The sequence below is a fragment of the Anas acuta genome, chromosome 7 (genome assembly GCF_963932015.1).
Source record: "Anas acuta chromosome 7, bAnaAcu1.1, whole genome shotgun sequence".
Classification (NCBI taxonomy): Eukaryota; Metazoa; Chordata; class Aves; order Anseriformes; family Anatidae; genus Anas; species Anas acuta.
This window is the reverse complement of record NC_088985.1, coordinates 5,069,072-5,083,507: the sequence shown is the minus strand read 5'-3', so window position 1 is coordinate 5,083,507 and position 14,436 is coordinate 5,069,072. Positions and strand designations below refer to the sequence as shown.

Below are 14,436 nucleotides of genomic sequence, written 5' to 3'. Positions count from 1 at the left end.
GGTCACAACCCCTCTAACCCGCTGGGCGCCCTGCGTTTTTTATTTTTTTATTTTTTTCCTCTCACGCAATTCGCTCCCCCCCCCGGCGGCGAGGGGCGGCGCACGGGCACCCCCAAAATGGCGGCCGCCGCCTCACGACCGAGGCTGAGGCGGGCGGGGGCTGCCGCGAGGCACGCCGGGAGTTGTAGTCCTCGGGGCGGGGCGGCAGGCGATTGGCTGCGGCGGGCCGGGGCGGCGGGCGGCTTCCGGGGCGGGGCTCGTTCCTGTCAGGGCGGCGGCGAGGAGCGGCGGCGGGGAGCGGAGCGGAGCGGAGCGGCGATGCCCGAGGCCACCCGGCTGTGCGCGGGCAGCGGGGCGGAGGCGGGCTCCGACAGCCCCATGGAGAGCGAGGCGGCCACGGCCAACGGCCGGCGGCGGCGCAAGGTACCGGGGGCACCGGGGAGCGGCTCCGGGGGGCGGCTCTGGGGGGCTCCGCGACCGTTGCGGCCGGGCCGGGCCGGGCTGAGCCTTCCCCGCCCGTCAGGGCTCCGCTGGCGGCCGCCTCAGGCCGGGCCCCGCCGCCGCGCTGCCGTCCCGGGCCCGGCCCCGCGCTGCCCTGCGCCGGGCCGGCCACGTGCGTGGCGGCGTGGCCTCGGCCAGGCCCCCCGGAGGCCTCGCGGCCGCCCCGCAGCCCGGCCACAACGCCCCCGCCGCGGCACCGGGGCTGGGCCCGGCTGGAGAGGCCCCTCCAGGGGGGCTCCCGGCCCCTCCCGACCCCCCCCCGGTCCCAGCGCCGCGTGTGCCGCCGTCGGGAAGCCGGCTCCCGGCGGCACATGCGCGGAGGGGGCGGGATTTGGGTTTTTTTCTTCTCCAGGGGAGGGTTTGGGCGAGTTACGTGAGCCCCCGGTGGCGAGCCGGCTCTTGTCAGGCGTTTCTCCGTGCTGCCTCGGTGCCCCGTGGCTGGGCGAGGCGCGGGTTGGTGCTGACGGGCGTGTTGTTCCCCAGAAGGAGAAGAAAGAGAAGAAAGCCAAGCGGCGCGACAAGGCTCCGAAGAGGAAATCGCAGACGGATGAGAGCGAGCAGTCGGAGGATGAGCTCGATCCGCCCAAAGTCAAGAAAGCAAAGAGCAGAGAGAAGCAAAACGGTGATGCCGGAGGAGAGAGCCCGGAGAATGCCAGGTTGTCTTCCCTCACCCTTAAGGCTGCCCGCAAAAAGCAGCCCAGTAATTCCAGCGAAACATCAAGTGGGGACTGTGACAGCGACCAAGAGCAGGTAAAAGTAATAACTGATTAAAAGTAATAACTGGCTTATTAACAGTTATCGGGTTAGCTTTCAACTCCTGTGCTACGACAAGGTTAAATTGAGAACACGTTTTTTTTCTCTTTTTTTTCCTTTCCTCCTTCCCTCTCAATCAGTGGGAACTCTGCTGTAAATTTTCAAGCTGCTTGGCCTGCCGTTGCTGTAGGTTATTTGCAAAAGTTCTAAATTCTGAAAGCGTTGAGGTTCTAGATCAGTGCACCATGGTTTCCTGCCTTCAACATTCCGGTGCTGTTGTAGCTGTTGGCAGCTGTTGGTGAGCTGCAGCGAGAGGGTACTTTTAATGGGATTCAGCATCATTGGACGTGACTGTAATGGCCAGAAATACATTTTAATTGACTTATTTTTGATAGAGTGGATATTTGTTGGGTGAAGTAACATTTCTTTTTTTAGCTGGTTTAAAAATAAGGGTTATATGTTAATTTCTTTCTACCTTATCTTGCTAAATGGTGCTTTGTAAGGTGATGTTTCTTAGTGTAATAAAGTATATCATAGGACCAATTCTGTAAGTATTTTTAAGCCTTCCTGTGGTTTATTATGTCTTTTTAAAATTGCTTGATATAATTCATTTTTTTTTTGTTGTTGGGGGAAATATTGTCATTCCTAGGATTTGTTTTTAAGTCTATTTAGTCACGTTATTTATTGTTGCTTGCGTTTTTTGTGGAGATTGACACTTTGCAAAGCACCCAGCATTGCCATGGGTAGGTTTTTTTAGCACACTTATCGTTTTAGTCAATGTGCTGCTACGGTGTAAATTGAAGTGATGCACTAGTAAGTGGGTGAATTTAATGATCAATGTGTTGCTCTTTTGGGGATCAATTTGTGTACGTGTAAATTACTGTGCTGTGTTAGGGAGTAGGAAGTTGGCTAGCAAGCCATATCAACCTACTCTGTCCGTAATTGCTTAAAATATAATCTTAAAATGTAATTAAAAGCTATTACAGTTCATTTATATATTTTCCATTATTATACTGTTATATTTGAAACTGCCTTAATTTAAATTACAGACCACTTTCGTCTAACTGAAAGATGGTAGTAAGCAAGTAAAACAAAGAAGGCTGTGATATAGTTATGGAAAAACTGACCTTTGTCTATGACACCAATGTGCATGCCCATATCCTAAACTTTCTGAAGGTCATCTGATCCTCACATGTAAAGTTACTTGATTTCTTGTTTACCCAACAGGAGATGACTGAAGAGCAGAAGGAGGGTGCTTTCTCTAATTTCCCTATTTCCAAAGGGACTGTTGAGCTTCTTCAAGGTAAGTTTCTTGGCATGATGTGGTCACAGGAAGTAAATTATCTGTCGTGTTTTTGCACTTAATATGCCCAGTGAGCTTTGGGGTGGGCTTTAATCGTGTGTATGCCAGCACCGATGTTACATGCAAAGCGTATTGAACGCCAACTTTAAATACATTTTTGAGCACAGAGAAGTCTGTGTTCAGTTTTGCCTGGTTCAGCCATTACAGTGGAACTTGAAATAACAGATAAAAGCTCAAAAAATTGAGAAATTTTCAGTTAAAAGTTATATCATTGCAAGTAAAAGAAATTCAGATGTATTTAGCAACTCTGACGTGAGTTGTATGACTTAATATGAGGTTGAGAGAAGAATTGATTTTGACTAGCATTTTATTTGAAGGTAAGAGATTTTTTGTAGCCAGGAGGGGGGAGTGTTACATAAATAAAATCATGATGTGTAAAGACTTCTATTATAGGCTAGTAACTTCTTCTGTCCTAGCTATCTCTCTCTGGCGGTATGAAGCAGGGGAGAGTAAGAGAGGCAGTCTCAGGGTGCTCGTTAAAAATGGCTTTGTGGTTACATGAAGCAGTGGAGGTGATGATGTAGTCCTGACTTACTGTAGAGTTGTGGGATATTCTGCTTGGGGTGACCTCTGAAATGTACGTGAGAAGACTTTAAATGTGATTGTGCTAAGGAAGTCTGTTCGCATTGTCACAGCTCGAGGAGTGACGTACCTGTTCCCCGTGCAAGTGAAGACCTTCCACCCAGTGTTTTCTGGCAAAGATGTAATTGCTCAAGCACGAACTGGAACAGGGAAGACATTCTCTTTTGCTATTCCCTTAATTGAAAAGCTTCAGGCAGACTCGCAGGAAAAAAGAAGAGGCCGTGCACCAAAGGTAACTTAGTTAGAATGCTGGTTTTGCTGTTGTCTAACATCTGAGTGATTCACAGCATTAGCCCCCTGGAAAAGTTCTTCACATTTGTGCAGGGATAAGCTAGCTCACATTCTTTGCAAGCTTTGAAAGCTTCTTTTAAAGTTATATTCACTGGGGCTTTGTCTGCATCCTGTGATGCCTCATGCCCTCTGATTAAGATTAAAGAGCACAGTAGCTCTATCCACTCAACAATTGCTTTTTCTGCTTACAGGGAGAAAAAACTGGAGGGGTTCAGTGTGTCTTTAGGTAGTCTTGGCCAGCCATCTTACCTGTTTGGCTCCACTGGTCACTGGATGATTGTTTTTTCTCCCAAGTTAGAACAAAATAATGACTCTCTTGATTGGTAATAGCTGTCTGCTTACGCATGTTTTTTTAAGCACATAAACAGCAGGAGATTTAAAAAATAGACAAAATTTTTAAGTAGGACCACCACCAGATGTTAAAAATCCTGCTCCAGGGAATGCAGATTGATTATGAGCTGTCTGCTTTCTTCTCAGAAATATGTTTATTTTACCAAAAATCTTATGATACCTTCCAAAACTAGAAAGGCCAATGCCTCGTCATTCATAGTAGAATTTTTTTGTCATAGTGGAATTTTTTTGTCGCCCATCTCACAGGCTACCTAAAAGTTATTCCAAAACTAATACTAGCTGTTTTATCTGCATCTGGCCATCGTGTTGGCTGTCTGACTGGGAACGCTGACTTAAGATTCAGTACAGTTTGCAGAGAAGGGAAAACTTCCATCAAGGGAGTTAGGAATGTCAGAAGAGAACAGATTTCAGGCCTTAATCCAGCATAGTACACTTCTTACTTTTTTATAATGTCTGTCAATGATGAAAGATACAACAAGACAAGGATCTTAAAGGTCCTTCTGTTAAGCCTCTGTTGCTAGAAAGTATCAAAATGAAAAAAAAAAAGCTGAAAAGCTTACCCAACTTCTTCGGTCTTGTACTCACACAATATATGTGCATGTAGAAGAAGATCTGTAGCTGATCTGATCTGTTCAAAAGCTGCAGTTAAACAAAACCTAAGTACCTCTGGTCTAACTCACTTAAAGAAGCCTGTCTTATACTAGTATGTGCTGAAGGAGGTTAATGATGTTATGAGAAGCTTAAGTGTGTTTCCTAATCTTTGTTTAGATAACTTTTTTTTTTTTAATGATGTAGTGGTTGGGCCTAAACTGTTGGCTAGAAGTCTAATGTGTTCTGGTGAAAGCTGTGTTGAGAGAACATCTGTTTGTTGTCCTTCTGTCTAGGTACTGGTTCTTGCTCCAACAAGAGAGCTGGCAAACCAGGTTGCCAAAGATTTCAAGGACATAACGAGAAAGCTCACGGTAGCTTGTTTTTATGGAGGAACTCCATATAATGGACAGAGTAAGTGACACATTGCTAATAAGTGAAATGTCAATTGACTGATGTGTTTAAGAAGTGCACTCACGTCTTACCAAATGCAGCCTTTAGCTCAAGCTCTGGGGGACAATTGTGGGGTATTCAGTGAGTGTCGCAGAATATCTCTCTATGGTGGGAAATAACTACAGCTCATCGGTCCACTGCTAACTCCTTTTCTTCTCCTTCCTGTTTATTAGTTGATCTCATTAGAAGTGGAATTGACATTTTGGTTGGGACACCTGGTCGAATCAAAGACCATCTTCAGAATGGCAAGCTGGACCTCAGCAAGGTGAAACATGTTGTCCTTGATGAAGTTGACCAGATGTTGGACATGGGATTTGCTGAGCAAGTAGAAGACATTTTGCGAGTTGCATACAAGAAAGGTAATATCGAAAGTTAAAAAAAATAGTAGGACATATAAGGAATCTTTTAGTCTGTTAAAACCAAAAAATATTTTTCTGAAAGTTGTAATGTGGCTTTATTTAGAAAGACTGAGTAGTGTATTCTAGGAAATGTACTGTGCATGTATAGTGTCAGGAAGTGTTGTGAAACTGGGAATCACTCATAGGACCTTTGCAGAGCTTAAAATCCAATACCTAGGAGCCCGTAGGTAACTTTATTTGGCACCTCTTTAGTAGTTTTTCTTGGACTTTTTCCAGTTGAAAGGAATTAGAAGCTTTTACCCTTTTAATCACTTGAAAGCAGACTGTATTTTAGCTCAAAGTAACTTTTTTCTCTAATCTTGAAAATACTTTTAGTTTCAAGAGTACTTTTCCCTGGTGTTGGTAATGCATGAATTAAAGAAAAAAAAAGTTTTCCTTCTGTATCTCAGATAGTAAGATTTGACCTTTGCGAGATGTGTAATAAATGTGTAATGAACTAGTATATGTCTGTAAAATGAAAGATATAAAGGTTGTAAAATGATTTTTTCTGTGTTTTAAGATTCTGAAGACAATCCCCAGACGCTACTGTTTTCTGCAACTTGCCCACATTGGGTGTATGATGTGGCTAAGAAATACATGAAGTCTAAATATGAGCAGATTGACTTAATTGGGAAAAGAACTCAGAAGGCTGCTACAACAGTAGAAGTGAGTAATCTGTCTAATGTCAGTGTTTTCAGGCTTCATCCCTTTCCCTTTTCTACACAAATGGTCATCCGTTGACATAAATGGTGCCATCTAAGGTACTTTATCAAGGGTGATGTTGAAAGTTTTGTTTTTAGAATGAATTCTTAGGTGTAGGACACACTACAGCTACTCAAACTATTGCTAGGTTTAGAAACTTTCATATTGTCACGGTATCTAGTAGCCTTATAGGCACCTATAGCAGAGCGACAATTCAGTTATCAGTTATTTTGATTTTCAGAGAGAAATTCAGCATGTCTGAATCTCTGAATTGTGAGCTAAAGGCATGCATTAACATCAGCCTGGCTCTTTTGAATGACTACAGGCATCAGTCAAATTCTGGTATTCAGTATGCAGGAGGCTTTTTCAGACTTCCTGTGGTATCACAACTCGCTAGGCCTCTGTTTGCTGTGTGGTGAATACCATGGCAAGGAATACAAGGCATATGTTAGGAGCCTGAATTCATTTTCTGTGCCTTATAAAGGTGTTTTCTTTAGGTGTAGGGTACCTCTAGCAGATACTCTGACGAATCAGTTGGGCACATCATAATTGTAATGGCAGTTTTGAAAGAACGTTAATCTTGAGCTCCGAAGAAGCTTGTAACACACTGTTTCACTTTATCTGACATATAACTGTAGCTAATATAGCTTTGATAAAATCCTGCACCTGTAACTATTCTCTAGACACGGTTTATAATCTCCACTTTTTTTAAAGCAAGGAAAAAAACAGATCTGTGGACTGTCATTTTTTCAGAATCACAGAATCACCTAGGTTGGAAGAGAAGTCCAAGGTCACCGAGTCCAACCTACTTCTTACTCGAATTATTTCACTTAATGTTAGACTGATCATGTTGTACATGTAAGGGCCATAGGGGTTTTGCATGTTCTGGGAATGTTTTAGCCATCAATAAACTGTATAACTCTTTAGTATTCCTGTATTTTCAAATTTCAAATGCTTTAAAGAATCTTGTGGGTTTTGTGTAAGCTAAAAACTGGAATTCTTTTCCACAGCATTTGGCTATAGCGTGCCACTGGTCTCAGAGAGCTGCAGTTATTGGAGATGTCATTCAGGTCTACAGTGGCAGTCACGGGAGGACCATTGTGTTTTGTGAGACCAAAAAGGATGCAAACGAACTGGCTCTGAATGCTTCAATCAAACAGGTATTTTATCATCTGTATTAGGTAACACAGATAGATCGACCCTCTATTGATATTAGACCTTCGCTGAGTAAGTTTTGGAGAGACTTTTGAAAATGAACGATGCGGGCTTTTGCAGGTGGTCATATTGTTTCGAAACTGCAAAACCTTAAACAAATGGTTGGAAGTTCTCAGCATTATAGTTCTCATGACTAGGATGCTCTAACAGACACTGGACTACAAATGATTCTTTTCTCTTAAGAAAATATATCTTTTCATTGATGTTAAATGAAGCAGTTGTGAACTATTTTGTTTTTCTTTAGAGAACACTGTCTCTCTTGGATTAAAACACAGAAACAAACTTGTAGAGCTGCTAGGATGACAGGTCATGGTACTGGAATAACAGTTACTGAGCTAGGAAGCCGATGGTAATTAGTGTAGTCACGGGGCCCCAATTAGGGTTTAGAGCAGAAGTACACCAGAGGCTCTATCTGTGTCTCATTAAGGTATTTATTAGCTGTTACGAAGAATTTATAAAGATGTGTGCGCAGGAAGAATTCCATCTGCTGTGTCCTGTGAGTGAGCTGTAGTTTATTCCTGAGGTTTGTGGTGCAGCACTCGAGAGCACACTAGCACTGGTGGAAAGTAACATGCTGATGGAGTGGTGCAATATTGATATGTTGTGGCACTGGTACTGCATGCTCCTTTTTGGTGGTGGTATCGCAGCAACTACTTCTGGATGTATTTTCACTAGGGAGATGGGTTAACTTATATTTAAAAAAGCTGTAGAGTATTACATTCCTAGGGAAAGCAGAACCTTTTTCATCTGCCGCAACTGTGTTCAGGAGTGTTCCTCCCGCACTCCTAGATGTCCTCACTAGCAGCTAAACCTGAACGTGGAGTCTTATCCTGCATTACTGGTGGTGTTAGTGATACCAATCTTGCATAGGTATTGCAGAGCTCTGACCTTGGCAGGTAAGAGATGAAACCATTAGATGTTCCTGGTTTTGCATATTGATGTTCTCTAACAGCATATATGCCTCTTCCATTTGTGGGGCAACATTAATTTAAAACTGTGCAGAAGTTTTTGAATTATGGTGTCTGTAGGATTGTTTTAGTATTTTTTTTTAAATGATTTTGTTTACATGAGGAAAGCATGGAAATCAAGTACAGAAAAGAGGTGAAAGGAAGTGGAAGAGAAAACGATTTCTGTACGTTTTAGTCTTTGCACTTGTTGCTGCTGTGATACAGAAGGAACTTTTAGAATATTTAGATAAAAACATGCTGCAGTTTGTTTTTTTAAGGAGTACTTATGTTTTAATCCTTTAATTTGTAGTGGGGGAAACTAATATACTAAGAGGGATTAAAAAGCAACGCAATTTTGGAAAAGATACCTAAACAAATACTGTGAAGGCATGAGAACATTATTGGAAATGGCTTGCTTTTAAACAGCTAAGCCTTGTATGGAGGATGTGGGTGGAAAGCTGGGGCATAGTTGTTTTCATGGGTCACGGTAGTTAGAGGTGGAGGTAAGATGTATGTTGCTGTTGTTTTCATACCTTTGTTAAAGGTATTTGAGGTACATGAATTAGAAGCACCAAGGAAGTATCATAAGACATCTAAAGTATAAACTGGCAGTTTAGTTTTTCTATATCTTACTGTACAGTGTGTACTGTATACCAAGGTACTGTAACCAAAAGTGACCATGAAAGGGAGAACTGTTTTGAATGTTGGTACAGTCCTATAATAATACTGTTTTTTTTCTTCAGGATTGCCAGTCATTGCATGGTGACATTCCTCAGAAGCAAAGGGAGATCACGCTGAAAGGTTTTAGAAACGGTGCCTTTAAAGTTCTGGTTGCAACCAATGTAGCTGCCCGTGGTTTAGATATCCCTGAAGTTGACCTGGTTGTACAAAGTTCACCACCAAAGGTAGGTTGGGTGTCTCATGATAATAGTCTTGATAATATAATAATAGTCTTGTTTTCAGATAGTAAATGGTGTCAAGTGATGGTGCTCACTACAGAGTTTATGAGCATTGCATTTGAGGGTAGAGAATGTCCTGATACACAAAAGTAGTTTATTTGAGGATTTTTCAGTGTGCATCAGTTCCTAGAATATGTAAAGATGCTCCTTACGATGCTGCCTTTTAGCGCCATCTGAAGCCTCTCACTGCAAGGCTGTATATGGTAGTTGCAGGTCTGGAAGCAGTGAACAGTGGAAAAAAAGCTTTTTGTCTTGCAAGAATGATTAACAAAGTAGGGGCACATGTGAGAAGGAGACCCCAGCAGTGGGAACATTGGCTGAAGTTAAGAGGGTTTACAAAAAACAAGCTAATGTTTCAATGAATTCACTGTTAATATCTCAATAACCGTGCTCTCAAGTTGATATGCAAGACAGGGAATGGAATTATTGGAGGTGTACACACTTAAAATGTTTTTCTCGTGTTCTCTGTGGTAATGGCAAAACAAGACCTAATTGAGCTGTGCTCATAATTCTGTCTTTCCGACCATGCTTTCTGGGGATTTATGGGAAAGCTTACTCTTCTGACTTAAGTGATATAATGGTTTTTAATTTAATTCTCACTTGTAATTACTGTGCATTGTTCAGGCTTAACAGTAATGACTTCTAATTTATATGAATGCAATGAGTTGATTAAATTGCAGTGATGAGATAAGTCATGAGGCTATTTATTTTGAAGGATGTGGAGTCCTACATCCATCGCTCTGGACGCACAGGACGAGCTGGCCGGACTGGGATCTGTATCTGTTTTTATCAACGGAAGGAAGAAAATCAGTTAAGATACGTGGAACAAAAAGCGGTAAACCACAGTTTTCTTCTGTTCATGAGCACCCAAATGTAACGTGTTAGGGCAGCATGTAAAATCCTCATCTCACGTTTTGTTCGTGTAGCTCAATGACAGAGTACACCATCTAAAACATCCCGTTGAGGTTCAGTTACCTTGCAGAGTTTGGGTATGTTGTAGGCTGCTGTGAAGCAGGCACTGCACTGCAGATTCTCATGCCCACGCTTTTTCAGCACGTGCCATAAGATCGTACCCATATAAATGAGAAGGGGAGGCTGGGGGGAAAGCCAGCAGGTTTTCCATTTAGTGTTCACCCTGGTTTATGTGATCAATGATTTTCAGAGGTGCAGCTTTCTTGGTAACTGTTACTTCCCAGTACTATTCCATACAATAGTTTTCTCACTAAAGCATTCAGTTAAGGTGATGGTTTCGTCACAGACATGTAAAACTTAGGTTTGCCTTTAGAAAGGCAACATAAGTCATACTTTAATTTTAGTCTGTTTTACTTGGATATATAATTCTGTTTAGAATTTGTGGGCCTTCATTTTTGCTGGAAAATATCAGAATAGTCTATTCACTTCCAGTTAAGGCCAGTAGATCCCTTAAACTGACCTGATACATAAGTGGTTTTTAAGTTATTTTCCTGTAATCATAACCTTGTAATTTTTATTAACAAAGTAGGGATTTGAAAACTTAAAAGCACAAGAAAAAATCAGATTTAAATGGTTGTTTCATTGGAGTCCAACGCTGTTTCTTTAAAAACTGAATTATTTATTGTTTGCAACATTCATCTGTATTTTGCTTTATGGATTTCAGGGCATTTCATTCAAGCGTGTTGGTGTTCCTACTGCAACAGATATAATAAAGGCTTCCAGCAAGGATGCTATCAGGTGACTCAAGCTTTATTGTATCTTCTTATCTTTTTAGTTCAGAAGGGCTGTTTTAGACTGTTCATTGCCATTTCGAGCTCATCACTATTAAAGTCTTGGACTGCTATTTTTATTTATGCTCCAAAGCTAAGTAGATACCTCTGTGTGATTTTTTTTTCTTTTTCTTTTGTTCTCCTTGACTAACAATTTTGTTTGGTTTTGTTTAGATGTCTGGATTCTGTTCCGCAAAGCGCTATTGATTATTTCAAAGAATCTGCTCAGTTGCTAATAAAAGAAAAGGGACCAGTTAATGCTCTGGCTGCAGCTCTAGCACATATTTCAGGTGCTACTTCCATTGAACAGCGCTCCCTGCTGAACTCCGATGCTGTAAGTGTATATAGCTTAATGTTTGTCCTGAAGAAAAAATGAAACCACCACAAATATACCTGTATTTTGTAAAAATAGTCTCCTCATTCTCCTTATGGGAACTAAGAATACAGGGACTATAAATATGCATGTTTGCCTGTAATGGGAGCCACTTGAAAATGTAGTTTATAGACTAAATTAGCAGGTTTCTCATGTCTGATAGATGAGCTAAAACCTCTTCCTCTGGCTGAATGGAACATGACCAATTTCTTACTCTTTAGGGATTTGTTACAATGATACTGCGCTGCTCTGAAGAAATAAACAACATGAGCTATGCTTGGCGGAAACTTCGAGAACAGCTTGGTGATGATGTTGATAGGAAGGTGAACAGAATGTGCTTCATCAAGGGAAGAATGGTAAGCTTTTTTTTTTTTTTACTTGTATTTCTGCTACTGTAAGAAAGTTAGAGCAGAGTGGATAGTTGGGCTTTTCTTCCCCCATTCCAGACTCTGATAAAGACAGGATCATCTGACAGAGGGATGGGCCTCAATCTATCTTACTAGTGGTCACCTCAGCAGCTTAGGGCTCTGCTCCCCTGGTATGTTAAGGAGGTAGGATAGTTCAGTATAACTGTGCATGTCCAGAGGGGTAGCAGTAGAGGTAAAAGGTACAAACTTGCTATGTAATAGAAGCATAAAGATCCCTATGAAAAGAAGTTGACTGTGTGCATTTTGGAAGTACCAGAAGGGGGGAGAGATGTAAAAATGGCAGGTGTTGGCGCTGTCTAGTTCAGCAAATCATCAAAATCCTAGCTTGTCTATATGCCAGCACTGAGGATACTCATGTGAAAGCTTGAAACAAAGGGCAACCTACACTAAAGCAACAGTTCTAAGATTATTTAGAAATAACAGTTTTAGCTGCTGCATGTATTCTCTTTTTACGTACCATTTTTTTGTAAAAGTTAACCCGTATGTCTTGACTTACGAATTTCATATATAGGTTCATAAGGTTTCCTGACTTAATTTTAAATTTGACCTTGAGGGGACGGTTCTTTATGGCAGTGAACTATTTTACTATCTGTCTGAGTTTTTTTGATATATTTTTGATGTATACTTAGTATTCAATGCTGTCTTAATTGGTGAGATTTCCTTTATTGCCATTGCTTTTCTGATCACAGCCTTGTTTTATACTTGATGTGTGGAACAGTCTATGGATGGCTTTCCCTACTTGAGTTGTAATTGCTGATAGTCAAATTGCTCCTTCAGACAAATAATTGCTTTTTAACATATGACTAATGGATTTTATTTAACCTGTATGTAGTTTATTGTACCTGTTTAACTTCAGGAGATCTTTAGTCTGAACCTAACTGTTCAATTTACTGCATGTATACATTTCTTAGTATAGAAAAAAAAAATCCACTTTGAGAGAATTTTAAAAAATGAGTGACGTAGAAGCTAATAGACCACAGTTTGGAGTGGAGAGGGTGATAAGCTTGTTAAAGAATAAAATCCATGAAGTGCTGGATATGCAGAGAAAAAATATTGTATATCTGAGGAAAAAACATTAAGGAAGTACAAGTGTTGGTGATTTGTGAAACACTGGTGTAACTCTTTCAACGTTCAAAGATTTTGAAGCATCCTAAGTCAACATAAAAATAACTTGGAAATGTAAAACTTTGGTTTAGTACCTAGGTCTGGGTTCTGTTATACTCCTTTTTAGCTGCAATCAATTCAAAGGCTCAATTTGTATCCACTGAAATTATTTTCTCTTTATAGGGTGTTTGCTTTGATATTCCTGTGGCAGACCAAAAGGAAATAGAGGTACGTACTTCACTGGAGTTTCTGCTAACAGCAGACTGTAGATGATGCTGACTGTACTGGGTTAGGCTGAAAATGTTATCTAGCTTGTATCCTGCCTTTTTTAGTGGCCAAAAGGGCTGGCCATAAAGGAACAGAACAAATAGACAGTGGCCTTTTCCTAAGCTATTCCTGTCCGCAAAAATGTGTAGCTTGAAACATTTCTAGTGAAACAAATGGTGATGTGAACAATCTACCCCTTCTTATTGCTCCTGAATTGCTCTCTGTAGGTAATGTGTTTCACTTAAAGATCCTTTTTTTTCCATTCTGCCCCCTGCTGCTTTTCCCGCAGAATCTTCTCCCCAGAAAAGTGAATTTGAGATCAGGTTTTAGTCTGGCAGAGTTAGCATTCCCATGCCAAAAATTCCCTAGACTGTGGAGATCCCTCAGAGCATCTCCATACCGTGCCCCAGCATTTGTTCCTAAACCAATTTTTAGTTCTGGATTAGATGGGGGGGATCGTGGATGGGAGGGTGGGAACTGTTGGATCAGTAATAATTCTAGTGGTATTCCTAATAAGTGGGAGGTGGAGAAAGAGTTTACTGGTAAGGGCTGCTCTATAAATCTCTAAAGTGGGTTTTGATTCTATTTTATAGTATCTGAGGCACAGTCAGATAGCTGTAGCTTTTATGCTTAAAGTTTTGAAACTAGTACTGACAAAGAAACCTGAATACCCTGTATTTGCTAACAGATTTTTCCTTGTTTTTTTCAATTGAGCAAATATAATAATTAGGAAATGCATTAGGAATTGAATTAGGAAATGAATTGGGATTTTTTTCTTTCTGGAATATAACTTGATACATGTGACTTTGTTGCACTAGGGAAAATGGGAAGACTCAAAACAGTGCCGTTTGTGTGTGGCGAATGAATTACCTGAGTTAGAAGAATCGCAGCGAGGAGGAGGAGGAGGAAATGGCAGAAGCTTCTCCGGCTCCAGGAGTGGAGGGCGGCGGGGCGGCTCTGGAAGAAACAGATTCAGAGGCAGAGGCCAGAAGCGGAGTTACGACAGAGCCTTTGATCGTTAACTTCGACAGTCCCAAAGTGGGAAAACGGAACTGCAGCATTTTATAAGATGTTAAAATAGGCTGTTCCTGGGCGTTTGTACCACTTTGAGAAACATTCAGTTCTTTTCTTCAGTACTACTTTGGTCATAAACAAAATCATGTTCATTTTGGGGGAAAAAGAAGAAAAAGCAGGTGTTGTTTCCTTTCTTTCGCATTTGCCATCCCAGCTGTGTGACACCTCAGCCCGTGTTCCGGAGCCTGGCTCACCGTATAATGTATAGATCTTACCCGCTGGCCAAACCTGTACATTTCCAGGAAAAAAAAAAAAAAAGACGTAAAAAATAAAATGCTATTTTACGAAGTGCTGGTGTCTGTCGGTGTTAAGGGGAGCGGCGTGAGGCGCGCTGTGCTTGCTGAG

General features: G+C 41.5%; 1 protein-coding gene across 2 annotated transcripts; it reads left to right on the top strand.

The window, feature by feature from the left end:
* The first annotated feature begins 102 nt into the window (after nucleotides 1-102).
* On the top strand, nucleotides 103-14,379 carry LOC137859613 (nucleolar RNA helicase 2-like). 2 transcript variants are annotated; one of them, XM_068688883.1, is made up of 15 exons: nucleotides 103-423; nucleotides 988-1,251; nucleotides 2,482-2,557; nucleotides 3,253-3,431; nucleotides 4,726-4,843; nucleotides 5,056-5,241; nucleotides 5,801-5,946; nucleotides 6,993-7,142; nucleotides 8,888-9,049; nucleotides 9,819-9,938; nucleotides 10,740-10,813; nucleotides 11,020-11,179; nucleotides 11,440-11,574; nucleotides 12,934-12,978; nucleotides 13,836-14,379. In XM_068688883.1, the coding sequence occupies exons 1-15, from the start codon at nucleotides 118-120 to the stop codon at nucleotides 14,037-14,039; spliced, it is 2,325 nt and encodes a 774-aa protein (XP_068544984.1). In that variant the 5' UTR covers nucleotides 103-117; the 3' UTR covers nucleotides 14,040-14,379. The 2 variants fall into 2 exon arrangements, with proteins under 2 accessions (XP_068544984.1, XP_068544983.1); XM_068688882.1 differs by having other exon boundaries at nucleotides 985-1,251.
* Nucleotides 14,380-14,436: the final 57 nt, after the last annotated feature.